The sequence below is a fragment of the Magnolia sinica genome, chromosome 2, assembly GCF_029962835.1.
Source record: "Magnolia sinica isolate HGM2019 chromosome 2, MsV1, whole genome shotgun sequence".
NCBI lineage: Eukaryota > Viridiplantae > Streptophyta > Magnoliopsida > Magnoliales > Magnoliaceae > Magnolia > Magnolia sinica.
Window position 1 is genome coordinate 124,071,162 of NC_080574.1, and position 21,410 is coordinate 124,092,571.

Genomic DNA, 21,410 nt, shown 5'->3' on the forward strand with positions numbered 1-21,410 from the left:
AATGAGTAGAAATGATGAGATGTATCTTTTATTCTTTCTTTCTTGTTGTTTCACGCTTGAAAGCAAGGGCATTCGACTTTTCTGGAGATATGCTGAAAAGAACTAGCAGGTTTCTCAAAAGAGACATGTCAGATAACTTTCTTTATTTATTCACTTGAATCCAATATATATATATGTATATGTATATATATATATAGGTTCATGATGCTCGATAATAGATGGTAGATTCTTGATAGCCTTGATTACTTCATATATAATAGTTGATAATTTGATTCTTTTTTTCACAGAGGGACCATCGATAAATTTATTAACAGCAATAAAAAGCTGAGAGATACAACTAAAAAATTACAAATCAAGGAAGAAAAGGGCGACATTGGCTGAGCTGGGGACTAATGAAAATGTAGTGAGCCAAAAGGGTTTCCTAAGCTGACGAAGAATATATTATAATCCCCAACGTCCAACCCCACAGTTATTCATCTTCTTTTTTTCTTTTTCTTTTTTTCCCACCCATAAAAAAAATGCATGGTTTTGACAAATGAGTCCTAGTTTTGTATGAGTAATATTTGTTCCAGCTTTGGCAGCAAGATGTATGTCATGGGCTAATGCTAGTTGTCTAAAAAATACGCATGGAAATATCCCCATCAAATTTGATGTCTTTAGCATATTAGTGAGAAGGTGAAGGGCAGGCAAGAACTTTACAGAAAGAAAATGAAGGGCAGGCAAAACGACAAAAAGAAAAAGGAAAAACAAAAACTTATACAACAACAAATAAAATGAGAACCTACACTCCCATGCAAGGACCAGTCTTTTCGGTAGTGCTCGTAGCATAGCGTAGCTAAAACGCTATGTAGAGTATGCAGGTAGCATAGCTCCCTGGTAGCATAAGCTACGGGGCACGTAGCATAAGCTACAAAGCATGTAGCATAGAGTAGGTAGCGTATGCTACCTAAAATCTCTTCTACTTTTTTTAAAAAAAGTTTTTCTTTATGCTAGTTCAATGTTGAGAGTGAAATATTATATATTTTCCCTTTGATATGCATTGGTTTTATGACCATGGATGTGCTTAATTGATAAAATTACACATGTTTTCTCTTACGAGGTGATTTTGATAGCTAATTAGAAAATGATGCTTAAAGCATGGATTTAATGCTCAAAGAATTACTAAGTGAAGGATTGGATCTATGGAGGTCAATATTGAAGAATTCAAGAGTCCAAGATCCAAGGAAACCAAGCAAAGAAGCAATAAAATCGAAGAATCAAAGTGCAGAAAATTGAAAGTATAGCAATCGAACATTCGATGACACCTTCGATGCCACCGAAGTAAGTGTCAATGCCTTTGAAGCCACTTCAATCCCATCGCAAAAATCCAGAAAATCCGATTTTGTTGTTGGACATATTTGTGCATTCTTCGATTCGATTGAGGACATGTTTGATGCCATTGAAGCCAAGTTTGATCCCATCGAAGGAGGTTCGATGACATCGAGAAAATATGCAAATTCGAAAGTTCGTTGCTAGACAATTTCCTAATTTCACCTGGACTCTTCAATGGGAGCTTGATGCCATCGAAGCTGCGATACATGCGTAAAATCAAGTCGGTTTTGAAGTCGGTGCGAATCAAGCTTATATAAAGGGATGTTTTAGGAGTTTCAAAACACGAATTAAGGTAGAAGGAGTAGAGCAAGCAAGGAATCCTCCATCCTCTTCAATCCTTCAATTCTAGTTAGTTTTGATGTTTTTCTTTTTGAGTTTTAATTTAATCATGTCTATGATTGGCTAATATCTTAGCTAGATTAGCTAGACCTAAGAGGTGAAGCTTGTAGTTCTTCTTAATGTTTATTTTACTTTGATTCAAGTTATTTGGTTTATATGTTGAACAATTCATTGATTTTTGGTTTGAACGAAGAAGTATTTTTAGTTTACTTTGATCCATTGTCAACTCTGGGCACTTTGGATGCTTAGGAAGACTATTGATATTCTCTTATATGTTTTGCAATCATTTGGCCTGTAAAATCCATTGATCTATCATTGACTCCGGGTATGATAGATGCTTTAAATTCCCTACGATCAATATGTTGATGCTTTATGAGAGAACAAATTCAATGAAAGTTCAAATCTGTTTTGAAATACATGAATAATGATTTAACTGCTCCATTATCCGGCTAGATAGGATAGGACTTCGATTCCAATTGTGTGATCTGATTGAATCAAGTAAAATAACATTAAGGAAGTTATAACTGGATCCTTGGCACTCTAGTATTCTATTTCTAATAGTTTCTTCCACAATTACTCTTTAAACTAGAATTTAGTAGTTAGTTTAGATTCTAGTTCTAATTTTAACGGATTCTAGAAATCGCACAATAGCAAGTCCCTGTGGGTACGACCTCGGTCCCACCGAGTTATTACTACATCGCAGCCCTGCACTTGGAGTTGTCATAACATTCAACACCTATTTTAAAACGGTGGTGACTCATCCCCATCACATGTGGCATTACATTAGATCAATCTGAACCATCTAAATTGTTATCTATATCGTGGATAGAGCACTTAGATCAATCCAAACCATCCAAATTGTGGTCCATATTGTGAATTTGTGATGTTTCAATAATAATAATAATAATAAGAGGTCACACTTAAACATGTTTGAACGCAAAGAGATAGAGAGATTTTGTAAGGAAATATGTGGTTGACGATCCAGAGTCGCAGTAAAAAAACTCATAGGAATTATGTATTATGTAAAATTTATCATATTTTTCTATTATTTTAATTTAAAAAATACCAAGTATCATATAGCTTACGCTATACACTACACGCTATAGAGGGCCAAACGCTACACTACGCTACACGCTATTTAAAACACTGGCAAGGAATAGATGTTTTTCAGCGAGAATTTTGAAAAAAAAAAAAAAAAAAACTAATGATGTGCATTGCAGTGCTTTAATGCAAGAAGAGATGTTGAGCAAAACAATGAAGCCATTACCTTTCTTTTATTTTCTTTCCTTACTATCTGCGTAGGAACATGCATTGACATCATCTCCATCTAATATTGTCTGCAATTTGTTAATACACATGACATAGATGCATCCTATCATTTCCACTATTCTATTATCTTTTATCATTTACTTCCAGTTTTAAATTGCCATATGAGAAAATATAATGTTGCCATTGATGTGTAGGAGATTTCCCTTTAGGGGCTATTTGGGAACAAGGATTCCTTCATAACTTGATTTCTTGCCTGTGGACATGGTGATTTTCGTTGTTTATATTGTAAAAAGTTGTAGAAATTGACCGTTGTGATTACACCTTTCCTTAGGAAAGTAGCCTTTTGTTTTCCTTTCAAAAAGCTAATCTATGGGCATTTCCATGATAATGTGGGACATCTCACACTGTCGATCATTGATCATGGGCAATGATTATAGTATTGATAATATCGGCCAATATTATCGATATCGCACATGGGTGCTATGAAATTGGCATGGAATGTGTCAAATCCCGAGTATCGACCAATGTATCGTAATGTATCGGGAGATATCGACAATCTTTCCTTTGAAAAAATCCTTCGTGTCGACAATATCTGTCAATATCGACAAACATCATCAACAGCAAACAACAACCATAGGGACTTCCTCCAAAAACCCTTTCTAACCCCCTTTTTTTCACATTTCCTTCAATCTTCTCTCTTCTAAATAGATAGTAGGTGGATTTCAGTCTATCATTTGCAATTTTTTTGGAGAAAAACCAAGATTTCAAAGCCGATTCAAGATTTTTTTGGATATGGGGCCGGTTCTCATTCAGTCAGACAACACAGCTTAGGACACTATACAAAGGAAACTTATTTGTGCACTTTTTTATATGATGTTATGATTTAAAAGTGTGTACTAAGGTCCTTTTTAACAAACCCTGAAGTTTCCTTGAAAAATTCGTCCAATTTCCCAATGTTTCCCCATGTTTGCCAAAAAGTGCGATACATTGCCCAATACAAACGATATATCACGAGCCATAACCAATATGTATCTACATCCCAAGGGTGCGATACGTAACATGATACCGATATGGTAAGCACTGACCATGAGTTCATTTCCATGAAACTAAACCTGAAAAAACAAACAATGGACATTGACATGTGCCCCTTTTCCATTTCCATTGTTTTCCACGTTGACTGGTTTACAAGGGGGTTTTCCATATACACATTTAGACGTCACCCTACTCAAACAGGCCCTAAGATCTCCTAGCATCCATTAGTGGTAGGGTCACATTCAGAAATGGGCTGGAATCCTATTTCCATTGATCATGGTGATTCCTAGTCACTGGCAATGGAAGGTAAGAATTATCAGTTATGTCATAGCCTTGTCCCACATTGGGCTCTTATTATATTTCTAATTTTCTCATCATCACCATCACAGCCCCATCCCAGCTATTTGCAGTCAGATTTATAAAATCCTATTTTGCCTATCACCAAAAGAAGAGTTGTTATAACGATAATCCAAGGCATTTTATGGTTAATCAGTTCAAAGATTTGGTTTGCTGAACAAGGGTGCGGGGGTAGTCTAAGCAAAGATTATCACATTGAAACATACAAAAATAGCTTTGTTGTAACATGACAAGATGATGATATACCTTCGGAGGTGGCTCATTTTCCCCACTCATTATGTCTACCAACGGGTAACCTTCTCTCCCATACAATCTGTAACACCGTTTTTTACATGGTATGGAGACCTAGACAATAAAACAATCAACCAGTAGAAGAACAAAGAATGCTAATAATAAGATCGCATGAGACCATTTTCTAACCTTAGAAACATCTTCAGAAAGCTTCATGCGGGGCTGACCATTTATCTCCACCAATTTGAAAACACAACCAAGAGCTGCTTGAGCATAGCATGTAACAAGATAGGTTCCGATTCCAAATGCATCTACCTCATGTCCCTGCAAATAGAATACAATCACCCAATGTAATCATGTGGGCCAAGAAAAACTGAAAACATGGGCTCTATTTTCAGCATTGGAGAATTTTTGACATAGTAAGCAATGCAAACATAAGCAACTAACTAATAATGTATACAGTAGGAGGAAACAATGTCTTCTTCAAAATTAACTGAACAAATGTCCCTGCTAATCTTTCTTCACTGGAGTAAACGCTGCAATTCCTGCAGTTATGAACTTCATCCTGTTTCATTTCTTTATATATTTTCTTGTGTGTTTTTTAGCTTCAATTTCCCCCATTAATATTGAGATAGCTCAGAGTTACCAGATCAAATTGAAAGAAGTTTGCGACATAACATACAGTTCATCATCACCTTTTTAAAGCCTTATCCCAACTAATTGGGCAACAGAAAATACAGTTGAACGTTTCAAATATTTACAATGGAATCTTTGATGTTTAGATGAATACCTGCTTGTTCAAAGCATCCAAAGTTTCTTCATTCAGGTCATTACTAGCAGTAATTGTCATTTTCCCAAAGCCAGTAACACCAAATTCCTTTTCAATTGTGTAAAAGAACTTGCGAGCCTCAATAGATAAGTAAGCTAGGTCACCAGAATCCAACCTAATGCCAGCTGCTTTATACCTGTATAGTAAACGATTTTTGCTCACCATCAGGTAAAAGTTAAAGGCAATCATGTAACAATTAAAGGATCAGATAAGTGAATAATTTTTCAGGCTGCATGTGCGCACGCGCACACACCCACTCACACACGCCCCCCACCCGCACGCGCTCATGCATGCACACACACGCCTACACGCGCCCGCACCCGCATGCACACACACAAATGCATGCACACACACAAATCCAATGATTTTGGCCCCCTCAATGTTTCTCATTTTGTTATAACCATCTGTTCTGATGAGTCACAAATTGGATGGTTAGCGTAATTTGACCAAAGTGCTTGTTGGAATCATAAGAAATCCAAGGTGCGGCATGTAAAATAGATGTCTCAATATAACCAATCTGACTTTGGGATTGCGACCTGGGCACAACAGGTCCAAAATTTAGTTGGTTTAATTTGAGTTAATGTTGGCCACAGGTACAATTTATGAGTGCACGAGCATCAAGCGTGGTGCCCCATAGAAGTATAAAGAAATTGCCTTTTGTTGATACCAATGGAATCTTATAACGGAATGAGTGTATGGTATATTGGTAACCACATGGTTGAGTGACTTTGTGCCAATTGTGACTTTTGAGAGGCATCCACCAAAGTCCAAACTATTCCAAGAATAATTTTTAATTTTTCAAGGATGTTCTTTATGGTTGTTGCTCCTTGTATTTGGCTAGAACTTGCACATTTTCCGTAGATGGAACAATAATCATTGTGAAGTAAAATTAGACAAATCATAAATATATTGTGATATTTTAATATGTATAGCATCAAGGAACAAAATAATAGTTAATTACTCAATCATCTCCACTATGTATAACGTGCATAGGGTTTGGCCAATGTTACCCCTGCAATTAAAGGGAGGGCATAAAATTTAGACTTTAAAAGGAAACGGTATGCATCAAGTGCTTCAACCGAGGGCATTTTTGTCATTTTAATCCTTTAATGAGAGTAACCTGCTCAAACTTTCATCCTCTGTGTGTAGCTCACATAGATGATGTCTTAATAGGAAGCCCATGCAACAAAAGTTTTGTGGGGCCCACCATGATGACTTTTTAACATCCTCTCTGTACATTTATTGTGTTGGCTAGTAAACGGACACTAGTTCAAAAAGAAGGTAGATCTAAAACTAAAGTGGGTTACAGCATAGGGAAAAGTGAGGATGCGTAGCCCACCATTGAAACTATTCTTCAGTACCCTTCTCTTTCTCTTTGCATGTAGCAGACACCTGCCTGTAACCAGTGTTCGAAATATAGGTATCGCGCTATGTGTCGCATTCTTGGGATACAGATACGTATCGGTTATTGCAGGGGATATATCGTTTGTATCGCATAATTTATCACACTTTTTGGGAAACATTGGGAAAATGGTTGAATTTTTTAATGAAACTTCAGGGATTGTTAAAAAAGCCCTCAATACACACTTTTAAATCATAACATCTCAAAAAAAAGATGCACATAATAAATTTCCTCTGTATAGAGTCCTAAGCTATGCGATGTTTAACTGAACTAATGCAACTATATTTAAATTGAATGCATGACATTTATAATTGTATCAAAGACGTGTATAAAAATACAACCAATTCATTGAAAAGCAAAAGAAGAAGTAAAAATTGAGTGGGTATGTGTCGTGTGAAAACGGGGGAGTAGACTACCCTGCCTAGACTATAATCTGACCAGGTAGAGCTCTGTGGGGGGCCACCGTGATGTAAAGGTCCTATCCACGTCGTCCATCCCTATTTATAGATCATTTTAGGGTATGAAACCAAAAATGAGGCATAACCAAGGCTTAAGTGGGCCACAAAGTGGTGATTGAACGACCACCATTAAAAATTTATTGAGAGCTACAAAAGTTTCGGATCAAGCTGATATTTGTGTTTTCACTTCATCTAGGTCTACATGACCTTAAGAATGGGTTGGATGGTAAGAAAAACATCACAGTGGCCCCTGGAAAGGTTTTAATGGTGGGTGTCGTTATCACTGCTGCTTCCTTTGGTGTGGTCCACTAGATCTCTGGAGCTGCTTCATTTTTTGGATCGTCTAGAAAAATTATTTGAGAAAAGATATGAACGGCGTGGATAAACCCCTTACATCATGGTGGACCCCACAGATGCCTGCCGGACGGAGTATGGTGCGAGCGGGGGTAGGACAGAACCTTTCTTGGCAAGAAGAGCGTCGACGCTCCTCGAGCTTGAGTTGTACCACAGTTCAAAGGAGATCAAAGTTAAATGGGCCCATAATGAAGTTTTTAGTATATCCACACCGTTCATCCATTTGGCGAGACCATTTTAGATGTTGATCCGAAAAATGATTCATATCAAAAGCTCAAGTGTACCACACCACAAATCGCAGTGATTCTTATCGCTAAAACATTCATAAGGCCCACCAAAACATTTATTTTCCATCCAATCTGTTCATAAGGTTACACAGACCTGGATGAAGAGGAAAAACAAGTATCATATTGATCCAAATTTTCCATGACCCCTAAAAGGGTTTCAATGGTAGACGTTCAATCCCCCACTGCTTTTTACAGTGTGGTCCACTTGATTTTTGGATGTCTTATTTTTCGACTCAAGCCTTACCATGAGCTCATGAAGTGGGACGGTTTGGATATAACTCATACCTCATGATGAGACCTACAAAGCTAGGTGGTGTAAATAGAGGTGCCCTGTGGAACGAAAGTGGATTGCTGTATTGCGCACCGAGTAATTCGGTCTTAGTACGCTTACTCGGTACTAAGCGTATTGAGTAAACTGTGGGACCCACTGTGATTTATGTATTTTATCCACTCCCTCCATCCATTTTAATAAATAATTGTAGTTCTTTATCCCTTAAATGAAGCACATCCAAAGTTTAAGTGGACCACACAATAGGAAGCAGTATTAATTGAACCTCTACCATTGAAAATTTCTTGGGGTGCACGGAAGTTTTGGATCAAGCTGATACTTGTTTTTTCCCTTCATCCATGTATTTTCAATCTTATGAACAGGTTGGATGACAAATAAACATCACTATGGGTCCTAGGAAGGTTTCAACAGTGGAAATCATTATTCCCACTCTTTCTTGTGGTATGGTACACTTGAGCTTTGGATATGCTTCAATTTGGGTTCAACCCCTCAAATGAGCTAGAAAAATGGATGGACGGCATGGATAAGCCACATACATTCAAGATGGCCCCACGGAGATTACTTTGTACCAAAGCTCATGTGGTACACGCTACACCAGCCAATTGGCTTCCTTAAAAAAGGCACGCGGAATGCGTGTAGCACAAAGTTCATGTGCGATGTGGTTGGTGGGGTCCACCTTGATTTTTTGAGTAATCCACTCTGTCCATTCGTTTTCCGATATCATTTTAAGACATGCATTAAAAAACGAGGTGGATCCAAAAATCAAGTGGGCCATATGAGAGGGAAAACTAGGGAAAGAGTTTTCTATCATTGAAATCTTCGTAGGCTCCACCTTGATGTTTATATAGCATCCAACCCATTTACAAGGTCATTCCCATAGGGATAAGTGAAAACATAAAGCATTTACGCCTGATACAAAACTTTTGTGGCCTTCAAAATATTTCAACGGTGGTGACTGAATCCCCACTGTTTCCTCTAGTGTGGCCCACGTGAGTTTTCGATCCCCTTCATTTTCTATCGCATGTTCTAAAATGATCTTGCAAAATGGATGGATGGAATGGATATCTCACAAACATCAAGGTGGACCGCACCTATCATCCCAACGGTGCCGGACGCATCTGCATCCATCCATCTATATTGCGAAGGGTCAAATGCTCGAAGCCCATTTTATTTTTGGGAAAGTAGCAGCCGAGCAGGGAGAGGGTAATTTTCACAAATCCCGCAAAGAAAATTGGCATTTGAATGCGGAAAGCTTGGGATTCCATTTTCGAGAAGGAGATTCAAATGACGTGAACTCTGATTTGAATGGCCCACCAAGTGAAGCTTCCAATTAGATCCAACCCCTTTTCAAGCACCAAATCCCCCCTCTTGAAAAAATTTTACTCCTTTTTTCTCTGATTTTGTCGAATTTTTACTATGGTAGGTTGCTACAGTAGCTATCGACAAAAAAACCGCGATAGAAGTTATAATATCGCATGATTTTTAGTGATATCATGCGATATGTAGGAATATCGGCCGATATTTAGCGATATATTGATCGATAACAGATATTTCTTGATTTTTTTTCCCCTAAATATCTTTCGGATGGTTTCGTATCGCAAGAGTGTGATACCGATAATATCAGCCGATAGTATCGATATTGCAAACACTGCCTGTAACTACACTCTCCTTTTTCCTCTTCCCTACTCTCTAAATGAGTGTTGCACATGCCGTACCCCCTAGTCATCATAATATTTGTCCTAACAGTCTGGGATCATCTTTATGAATCTTATTTTTTCAATCACAAGAAACAAAATAGGAACTCTAATAATTGTCTGGCAAAAGATTTCTGATCAGCTGTTCATATGATATCATTCCTCTACTTGGGCATGCACAACCAGCTGGCACGTGCTTCCGTCATGCTATTGTACCCTTGTTACAGTTCTCAATATGACTGGAAGTTCTAGATTTTTAGTTACTCAACATTTTTTAGAGTTTCCAAGGGCACTTCACTAGAATACATATTACTCAAATAAAAAGCATTTCTCAGGGAAAAAAAAAAGGAAAATAAAAACTGATAAGGAAATTTATAGAAATCAATATAATACCATGCCCATACATCTCAAATGAATTATCTAACCAAGGAAAATTTCTATTCAAAGTCAAAAACTTTCAAACATACCCCAAGTCACGGAGGGCTAAAGCAACTGCACAAAAATTAGGTATTCCACTCCTCATAACCTGTTAAAAAAGATGTCAATACTAGGTTGCTAACAATCTCACCTCATTAACATGCCAAAAGATTAGCCTCTAGATCAAATGAATGGCAGGTCATCACAAAGGCATCTACCTGAAGGATTTAAATTTTAACTTGAGATACATAACATTCAGCTCTAATGATCAATGAACATGACTAGTGTAAAAACATATTTACTGGATAAGCGGTCAGCTTTCTCTTCATGGTTAGCAACTATGTTCATTAGTATTGCATGATGAAACACACCTTTGGGCAACAAAAATATTGTGGGACACATCAAGCAATACTGGATGTATCATGTAATGTATCGCAATCTGAGGAAACGTAGGAAAACTTCAGGAGATGTTAATAGACACATGATTACATATGTAGAACTGAAAATAAATAGATGTGCATAATTATTTTCCATTGTTTAGGAGACAACTATTCTCCATTATGGTGCCAGCTACAGCCTACAAGCGATGCAATTATATCCCTAATGAATTTGTATCATTCGAATGTCATATAGTAGGGTAATATATCACCAAAAAAAAAAAAACATACCTTTGCCTCATTTTGATGCAGGGACATGCGATGACTTAATCCTATATGCATGTATAATCAGGCTAAAGAATGTTCAAATAAATACACCAATCAACTAACCGTTTCCAATCAAAGGGATTAGGTAAATCTCAATACAAAGATGAGGTCATTTCGTCAGGATCATGCCCCTTAGTATAAAATCATGTGAACAGTAAAAAGGGAGAATCTAGGGATATGACGATATCCCGGATTTAGCATAAGTCAGTCTACGATCAAATTTGGATTTGATTCTACTAACTAACCATCACTCTTTTTCGTTCAAACTAGAAGGGGGATATCCAGAGAGGAACGAAAAGGATGAAGAATGAAAGGTTCGAGATGAAGAACATACGGGTCCTTTGCAATTAAAAGAAAGGAAGGCGGGTAATTCTTACCTTTTTATGCACCTCGAATATTTAAAAAGAATAAAACCTGAAATTGGGATGGAATCCTCAATACCCAAGGGCCAATCCTGAAACCTTAATTTCTTGATAAAAGATAAAGAAAAGACACGAATTTCTATTCATTCAATAATAATTAAAATAGGGTTCCTCACAATGTATATATAACCATGGAAAAAGTAAATGTACACTAAAGCCCCTGAAAAAAAGAAAAATAATATAAAGACGAAAAAATAAAGAAAGTGTAATAAAGCCCCTGAAACAAGAAAAAAAAGAACAAAAAATGTCTAATACTAAAACACCCGTGTGGTAGGGTGTGAAATCTGACCCATAAGTTCGTAGTCGAGGTGCGGTCATGCCACTCCTACACTCGTAGCACGTCAAAAAGTGGGTCCGATGGACCCAACGTCCATCCATATCAACTCCTCCACTCCGCTACTCTGTCAGCGATGCCTCCTCCATCCCTACAGCATGCAACTCCCAAACTAGGAAATCGCGGAGGGATGGGTGTGGGATACAGAGCTTGTCCCCTCTAAAAAGATATCCATCTGTAAGGGCAAACTCCACACTCCTTTAGGGCGGATCACTAGACAATGACACATAAATAATCCCAAAATCAGGACAATTTGAGTACTCACCCTTGAGTTGTTCAAAGCCTCTGTAGCTTCAATACTCATGGACCACAACATCATGATACGATGGCTAAGCGCATCAGCAACCCTCATTCTCTTTTCCGGCCTTGTGCTAAAGCACAGACGTGTACTCTTGAAGAAATTGTGCCCACTTGGCATGCCTACGGCTCAACTTCTTTTGAGAGCTCAAATATTTCAGGGCCTCATGATCAGAGAATAGGATGAATTCTTGCGGTAATAAATAATGCCGCCAATGGCGCAATGATTGCACAACCGCATAAAACTCCTAGTCATAAGTGGAGTAGCGTTGTTTAGCCTCGTTCAGCTTCTCACTGAAAAAGGCCAAAGGATGTCCCTCTTGGCTTAACACTCCGCCTATGGCAATTCCTGACGCATCACATGCCACCTCAAAGGCTTTGGTAAAGTTAGGTAGACGCATGACTGGCGCTTCCGTCGTCATCTTCTTAATTTCTGAGAAAGCCCGTGCCACGGCTTTAGTTCATTGAAACTCCCCTTTTCATATGCAATCTGTGATGGGAGCCATGATCGAGCTAAATCCACGAATGAACCGCCGATAGAACATAGCTAGGCCGTGAAAGCTTCGCACGTCGTGTATGGTACGCGGCTCAGGCCAATTGACAATGGCCTTGACTTTCTTAGGGTCTACAGACATACCCTCTGACGATACAACGAATCATAGGAAGATAACTCAGGAGATCAAGAAGGAACACTTCTTGAGGTTCGCATAGAGTTTTTTTGCGCGCAAGGTGCTATAGACTTGCCTCAAGTGCTCGATGTGTTGGGTAGGGAACGTATTATAGATAAGGATATCATCGAAGTACACAACTAAAAACTTGCCCATAAAGGGTAGCAACACCTCAGTCATCACCCTCATAAACGTACTTAAGTCATTGGTTAACCCAAAAGGCATAACCAGTCACTCGTAAAGCTTGTACTTCGTCTTGAAGGCAGCTTTACATTCATCTCTTGGACGAACATGAATTTGGTGATAACCACTCTTGAGGTTAATTTTTTAAAAGATAGTAGATGTGGCCATCATGTCAAGCACATCATCAAGCCTCAGGATGGGAAACCGATACTTGACAATGATCTTGTTTATGGCTCTACTATCAACACACATACATCACGTGCCATCTTTCTTGGGCGTAAGAAGCGCAGCCACGGTGCACGGGCTCACTCTCACGAATGAATCCCTTTTTAAGCAATTCATCAACTTGCCTCTTCAACTCGGCATGCTCGGTGGGGTTCATTCTGTAGTGAGGGAGGTTTGGTAGGGTTACCCTTGGGATGAGATCTATCACATGTTGAATGTTTTGCATCGGTGGAAGCTCGTCTGGAGGATCCTCAGGGAAGACATCCCGAAACTCCTCTAGGACCGAACGAGTCTCCTAAGGTATCCCCATACCAACCTCAGGTGTACTCTCCCTAGCCAGTAGGCCGTACGCCATAGTCCCCGCCTTAGTCTCTCTCTCAAACACCTTAGCATCTAGGATGTGGAGAGACTTCGACTGAGGCGCCCTTTGACTCTTAGGATCGCATGGGGACACAACATCTTTCGCTCCTATTGACGATTTGGGAGGGAGCGGGCTCAAGACAAGCTTATTTCCTTCATGCTTAAATACAATTATTCGTACGCCCGAATATTGTGACATCTTTGTCATAGAGCCATGGCCTTCCCAAGATAATATGACCAACATCTATCGTGACCACATCACACTACAGCTTGTCCTTGTATGGTCCAAACTCAATCGGAACAAGGCATCGTTGGGTCACGAGGAGGGATGTCGCATCCACCGAAGAAACTCTGTATGGGTTGGGGTGAGGGACTGGTTTCAACTCCAGACGACTCAAAATAACTGAGGAAACTACATTCTCACAGCTCCCACTATCTATGATCACTTTGCAGCTTTTTTCTCCGGACTTGGTGTAAGTGTGGAAAATGGTGGTTTTGCACCAATCTTCGCTTTCCTTCATCAGGGTCAAGGCGCACCTCACAACTGCAAGTGAGACAGCCACAGTATCATCATTGGCATCACTAGCTGGTTCAAGGGACAGTATAATGATCTCCTCATCATCCTGGTTACCATCAACTTTATCTAACACTTCTTCTTCTATGGGTTGTTCGGAAACAAAGGCAATGTGCCCACCCTTATTTGAGCACTCGGCAGCGATGTGACCCATGCCACCACAGCGGTAGCACTGCCATGGTATCATGAGCCTAGTGCACATAGTGCTCCAGTGCCTACACCACTTGGTAAGCATGTTCTAGACTGGTAACCATGTGAAGCGTGAGCTCCCGTTGAAGCTCAGGCTTGAGGCCCATACGGAAACAGGAGAGAACTACAGTAGGGTCCTCATCCACATCGCACCTCATCATATGTTCATCAAACTTGGCAATGTATTCCGTCACCGTCATGGATCCTAAGCACAAAATGTGTCATTGATCCAACAACCTCTACCTGTAAGAAAGGGAACATACTTCTCTCGTAACAACTCTTTCATCTCAATCCAAAAGAGAATTGGACCCTCTCTAGATCGCTCACAGTGGCGCTCCACATTTCCCCAATATAGTTTTGCCTGGCCAACCAATTTCATCTTGGCGAACCCAAATCGTCGTGGGTCTAGCAGACCGTGACACATAAAGAAGTGGTCCTTGTCTGCTAACTAGTCGGAAAAAAACTTTGGGGTCCAATCTCCCATCAAAATTAGGAGCGTCAACCTTAATGCCCTTCATGACCCTAGCAACAGGGTCCTCGTGCTCATGATATCTCTGGGGGTGCTGATGACGCACCGCATTATGGCCCTCTCATTGGGCGGGAAGAATAGGATCGCAATTGTGTGTGGGAGGTAATGGATATACCCTATTGTGCCGGTTGCCAAGCCCACGAGCCTGGCCTGCGCCTAAACCATCCCTAGGCGGATCAGGGCCCATAACTTGGGACTAATCGACAACCCCGGTGTCAGGGGTTGCCTGGGCTCCACCTACAGTGGCGGTTGGAATACTAGCCTCTAGACGCACAACTCTCCTCTAGACGCGTGAACCTCCCTTCCTGATGCGCAAACTGCTACACGGTATCATCCCTCAAGGTTCTAAACTGTCAATCCATTCTCTTAGTTAGGCCCTCCATAGCCTTGACAAATTGATCAGAGTTCATGGTGTAATGGAGACCGAATCTATGACCAGTGTGCGTGGGCATACACCTGGAATGACAAATGAATGGTCTTAGATCTATGTGCGAGAAGGGGTAAAAATGATGATACCAATGCAATACAACTACCCTATATGATGTAGATCTATTTGAGGACTTAACAAAACCTAAGAAAAAAGGCTAACTAAACTTAACAAAATATGTCCCCTTCGCAGAGTCAATACGCAGGTCGAGCAGGGGGCGGCGCGCCCTTGCTTGGGGCGGAGCGCCCGAAAGCTCTACGATTTTTTTATTTTATTTTTCGGGCAAGGGGGTTCCCTTAGAAAATTTTCATAAAAAAGAGGGATTGTCGATAAACTAACCTATGCTAAAATCTAGGCTCTGATACCAAAACTGATGCAAGGACATGTGATGACCTAATCCTAGATGCATGTATAATCAAGTTAAAGAATGTTCAAATAAATATACCAATCAACTAACTGTTTCCAATCAAAGGGATTAGGTAAATCTCAACACAAAGATGATGTCATTCCATCAGGATCATGTCCTTTAGTATAAAATCACGTAAACAGTAAAAATGGAGGATTTAGGAATATGAGGATATCCCAGATCTATCAAGTCAGTCCACGATTAAATTTGGATCTAATTCTACTGACTAACCATCCCTCTTTTCCGTTCAAACTAGAAGGGAGATATCCAGAGAGGAATGAAAAGGATGAAGAATGAAGGGTTCGAGATAAAGAAAGTATGGGTCCTTTGTAATCAAAAGAAAAGAAGGCGGGCAAAAAATGTCTAAAACTAAAACACCCGTGTAGTAGGGTGTGAAATTCGACCCATGAGTTTATGGTCAGGGTGTGGTCATGCCGCTCCTGCACTTGTAGCGCGTCAGAAAGTGGGTCCTATGAACCCAGCGTCCATCCACATCAACTCCTCCGCTTCGGTACTCTGTCGGTGACGCCTCCTCTGGTACACTCTAAAGGGTGCACCACTGATGTCCGCATCACATTTCCACATGGAGTTAGTTACAAGGTAACTTAAAGTTGTCATCCCTACAATATTAAGGCAGTTATACTATTATTGCTCTACATAACTGCAATATTCTACACTGCTCATGAGATTACAAAATCAGATCATGTTACTCTCTAACATATCTTTTTATTTATTTATTTATTGAGAAATAACTATTAACATATGAATGGTAGTCATCCTCAACAATATGCACCAGCATGCCCATCAGTCCATCAGTGGATATTGAGTACCACCATAACTATCTCAGTCACTCCAGTGGCAATGGCTATGGTCGGACACCTCCATACCATATGTGTCTAGCACACATCTATCAATAGCCATACCTAGATCCACATCCATAGGCATACTCATGATTCATGACCAGAGCCACAGTTGGATGACTGCAAATGGATGTCATAGCCATTTAGGGTTCATTTAGATTGTAAGTTACTTTACATAAGCTACTTATACCTCAAGTAGCTTATCTTAGTTTCTACTTATTCAAAGTATGTTTGGTTTCCAACATCACATAAGTATTGATTCCTAAATTTTGTTTGGTCCACCCTCAATAGCTACCCTTTCCAACATCACATAAGAAAACAGCCTTTGGAGACAAGCTTTGGCTAGCAAATACAATACCGGACTAGGGGGATTGTGGATCAAGGATTCTTCACGTTACAAATCATCAGGTATATGGAAAGGAATCTTCCCAATGGCTTCGAAATTCAAAGAAGTTATCTCATTTCAAGTGGGGAACAGTACTCATATTCATTCTTGGGAGGATTTATAGATTAGGGATATGTTGATTAAGGAAGCCTTTCCACACCTAGTGCTTTTGGCTATGGACAAGAATACGTCGGTGATTAGCTGTTTCTCTAAATGCTAAGAGGAGCTAGTGTGGGTGTCTCCCTGCCATAGAGGATTAACAGATGAGGAGGTGGTGTCGTTCGTCACCCTTCTTGATAGATTGAAAGGTGTTATGCTAGACGATCGGGAGACAGGCTCGGTGGTTTAGAGAGGGCTAGGTTCGGAAAGTTTCTCCGTTCGATCCTTCTACAGGCTGATCTCCTCACCCTTGGATTCCTCTTGCCACAATTTCAGTTTTTGGAGATATGGAGCTCCAACGAAGGTGGTTGCTAGAGTTGTACACGAGTCAAACCGAGTCAAGCTTGGCACAGCTCGACTCGGCTCGGCCACTAGCTGACCCCAGCTTGAACTTGGCTTGGCTCAGTCCTCGAGCCTAACTCGCCAATTTGGCTCGGTTCAGTTAGCAGCTCGGGCCAATTCGAGCCGAGTTCAAGCCAAGATCGAGCATGTGCGGCATTTTCTCAAACACATGGAGTGCACCTTCAATTTCTCACGGTATGTAAAACAACAGCAGCAGTTTACAGGTATTTCATCAAACACTCAGCAGGCAACATCAAAATCAAGAAACAAGGGTATTTGTTTCATATCCATTACCTTCCTCGCCACTAGCCGACACTTCGTTGTGTCATTTCATCAAACACTTGGTGAGCAACATCAATATCAAAATAACTGAGTCACCGAACTAGTTCGATCTGAGTTCGATTCAAGGTGGGGTTCGATCAGGCAAGCTCGAACTTGGCTCGAAATTTTTTTGAGCTCAAAAAATCAGCTCGACTCCACTCGAACTCAGTTTCGAACCAAGTCGAATCGAGCTTTTTCGAGTCGAGTCGAGCGAGCTAACCGAGCTAACTTGGTTCATGTACAACTCTAGTGGTTGCCTTTGTTTGGTAGGCGAACAGCCTTCTCAGTTCATTATCTTTAATGATAGTCATCAAGTCCAGTGAGTAACGCTCTAGCTCATTCTCACTATCTTCCAATGGCGATCTCAATCGCAACTTCATTTCATAATACTGAAGACGAGCTTTTGGAGATTTACATATCCCAGTCTGTTCCTTTTATTTGTATGAATGACCATAAACATTCTCAAGTTTCGCTCACATGGCACATGATATTGTCTAGGCTAGTACACAAATAGTTGATAGTTAAGAGGGTTTGACAAGCACTCCCATATATAGATCACCATTTGCTTATCAATTTACATGTATGGTTGTTAGTTCACTAACAAAAGTTCTTAGTAACAAATTCTCGTACATGAAGTTTTAGGTACATAATATACTCACATGACATCACTGTCATCCTCAACACCGCTATAGCAGCCATCGAGAATAAGTCTCGTTTGTCTATGACATGATAATATTTGTTGACAACTACATGTAAATCATTTGCATACTACTTGACTTTTACACAGATCCATGAAGGAAACAAGGAGATCACCTCACTCCCAAACTAAGCTTTCCACTTTGACTTGGATTGATAGGTATAGGAAGATAAAATTATCATTGGAAGTCTCTAGTGGATACATTAGCATGGTTAAAGATATGTACAAGGGAGCAGTAACAAATGCGTAGCAAATGATAGTTTTTTCGATTGACGAGAGAGAGGGAGGGAGGGAGGGAGGGAGAGAGAGAGAGAGAGAGAGAGAGAGAGAGAGAGATGGGGGGGTGTAACCGCAAAGCTAGAATAATCGAGGAATGCTTTAGAATCTAATGAATCGATTGGTAGCTTGTATTTGGATTTTACTTACAAATTGAATTTTAGGATTCAAAATCCCTAAGATTTTTATTTTGTCAGTTGTGTTTGGCAACTTGTATTTTCAATTTGTGGAACCTAGAAACTGGATTTGGAGGTGTGGAGAAGAGATATGGCACCCTCCTTAAATAACCATTTTGAAAAATATAACCATTAGGGAGGATTTCAACTCCTCCGATTTTGCAAGCTAGCTTCTAGAGGAGAATTGAAAAGTGGACTTATTTAGGATTATATTTAGGCCTAGATTTGGATTCTAATTCCAAACGCCCCAAAATCAAAGCTGCCAAATGTCCTCTAGAAGTTTTGGAATTAGTGGGACTAGACCAGAGTATACAAAATACAACTTTAGTAAATATAGGAGTGGAAACGAGGATTTTGTTAAGATTGCCAACAAAGAAGTACCCCATAATGACCATTTTTTATATCTACAATCAACAATTCATGAGAGTGGGCAGATTGAGAAGAATGTTGCTACTAAAATAGGAGTTGGGTGGATGAACTGGAGGTGTTCCTTTGCAGTTTTTTATGATTGCAGCATACCAGTTAAACTGAAGGGAAGATTTTTTAAGATTATCTATAACAATGTTGGGCAGTCAATGAACAACATGTTTATAATATGAGCATAGCTGAAATGAGGGTATAGAGATCGATGAGTGGAAAAATGGGTAAAATAGAATTAGAAGTGGACGCATTGGAGGGAACTTAGCACCAATAGGTAAAAGGATGAGGGAAAGTAGACTTAGATGGTTTAGCCACGCACAACGGAGACCAAGAACTTCAATGGTTAAAGGGAGTCGGTTCAAGTTGAAGCCTCTAAAAGGGCAATGAGAGGGCCTAAAGGATGTGGCTAGGGGCAATTAGAAAAGACCTATGGGTTTGATAAAGTAGAATGGTGGAATAAGATTCATGTAGCCAACCACAATTAGTTGGGACAAGGTTTAGATGAAAGGGAAAAGGAAAACGAGAAGTTGAGGTTCCTAGACATATTGTGGAGTTTATCTCAATTGGGGCTTCTGTGGCAATGAAGGAAAAAGAAATGGAAAATGGATAAGATTCTGGGTCTTTTTTTCAAATCTTTTTCTATGAAGGGTAAAGGGAGACGACAAGTTGATATCCTTGTCTACAATTCTTCTCAATTTTCCCCTTTTATAAATTTCTCATCTATGTTTTTTTTAATCATTAGAGAGAGAGAGAGAGAGAGAGAGAGAGAGAGAGAGAGAGAGAGAGAGAGAGATCAGCTCTCTGAATCCAAGTTGTATTGCCCAAGTCAAACTTTACAATAGGCTAAATCGAGTCAGTCTTGCAAAGCTGGTCTTCACTCGTGATGGATGGATAAAATATGTCATCAAATAAAAGCAAGAAACCTAAAAGAAAATTAACCAATGAGTTAAAGTTACAGCAGACATTAAGTAGAAAAATAATCCAAAACTACAGAACCAAACAATAAAGAACACAATTGGTGAAGATAATGAATGAACAATAAGATAAATATGCCTTCCCACCTACTATGGAATACTAAAAAAGAGACTACAACAAAATTTCACTTACATCATATGTATCTACAAGGGCTAGAAAGTTCGTCGGGAACGCCAATGCATACGAGGTAAACGCTGCCAGCTCACTTTGATTGGTCTCACCAAAAATGCCACGCAATGACTCTGCCCACTGAAAAACAAGCATGATAGATTTCAGTTAAAAGGTACTCGAAGGAAAGGCCTAAGACTGCAGCCCTGCCCTGCAACTAAACAATATCCTACAATCTTTTGGTTTTTGCAGGCAATATGACAGTAATTCCAATGGAGTGATGTCCATATAGAAGCAACAGCAAATCATTTAACAATCAATGCTGTTATTAAGTCTGCAAGGCCAAACGGAATTCTATTAAAAAGATTCTTATGCATGTTTCACATCTGGCCCTGCCATTTTTTCTCGGGTTAAATTTAGACAAGATTCCCACTAAGGTAGTCTGGTTCAGCTTCTCATGATTTTCCTGAGAAAGGTTTTAATGACTGGCTGCCTACCCGCATCGACCCTCCTTTACCTGGGGCTTGGGACCAGCTGGTGAGTATCTACCAGGCGGAGTTGTACAATCAAAGGATCTGTTAAGGAATAACCAGAAGAGGTTATTAAATGTGGGTACCAGATGCCTCAGGTAAACTTGAGTTTTGGGCAGCAACACCAATGGGAGCCCAGATCAGCCAGGATCTGGGGGTTACATGAGATGACCCTGGGGTGCATGGTAGAGAATTTTTGGAGCTGATTAGCCAATGCAATTCAATTAAGGCGGAGACTTGTATGTTACTTTTGTGTATCCATTCCATTCATATAAGGCCATTCATGATGGTCACTCGTCGTAGAGGGGGAAGCCCCCAATGTTATCCATTTGGAATCTTCAGGAAGTTCCCATAGAGGTTGGCTGATGTTGTGGAGGAAATATTAGACCAGAATGCAATTTCGAATGTTTGAATTCTCATGTGCACAGGAGGTTCAGAAATGTCATAGGTCAGGATCCACTACTTGGATTATGATGCCTTGTTGCATCTATTGTCGTTTGGGGAACCATAGGCC

At 39.8% G+C, this 21,410-nt stretch overlaps 1 protein-coding gene across 2 annotated transcripts in view; it reads right to left on the bottom strand.

Annotated features, from left to right (window-relative positions):
• Positions 1-21,410, bottom strand: part of LOC131237546 (nicotinate phosphoribosyltransferase 2-like) — a 60,213-nt gene that overhangs the window by 12,549 nt on the left and 26,254 nt on the right. For both annotated transcript variants that reach the window (XM_058235363.1, XM_058235365.1), the window contains exons 9-13: positions 20,391-20,507; positions 10,380-10,438; positions 5,390-5,564; positions 4,789-4,923; positions 4,615-4,713 (exon numbers count right to left, since the gene is read on the bottom strand). In XM_058235363.1, the coding sequence (XP_058091346.1) occupies positions 4,615-4,713; positions 4,789-4,923; positions 5,390-5,564; positions 10,380-10,438; positions 20,391-20,507 (585 nt within the window). The remainder of the gene's footprint in view (positions 1-4,614; positions 4,714-4,788; positions 4,924-5,389; positions 5,565-10,379; positions 10,439-20,390; positions 20,508-21,410) is intronic.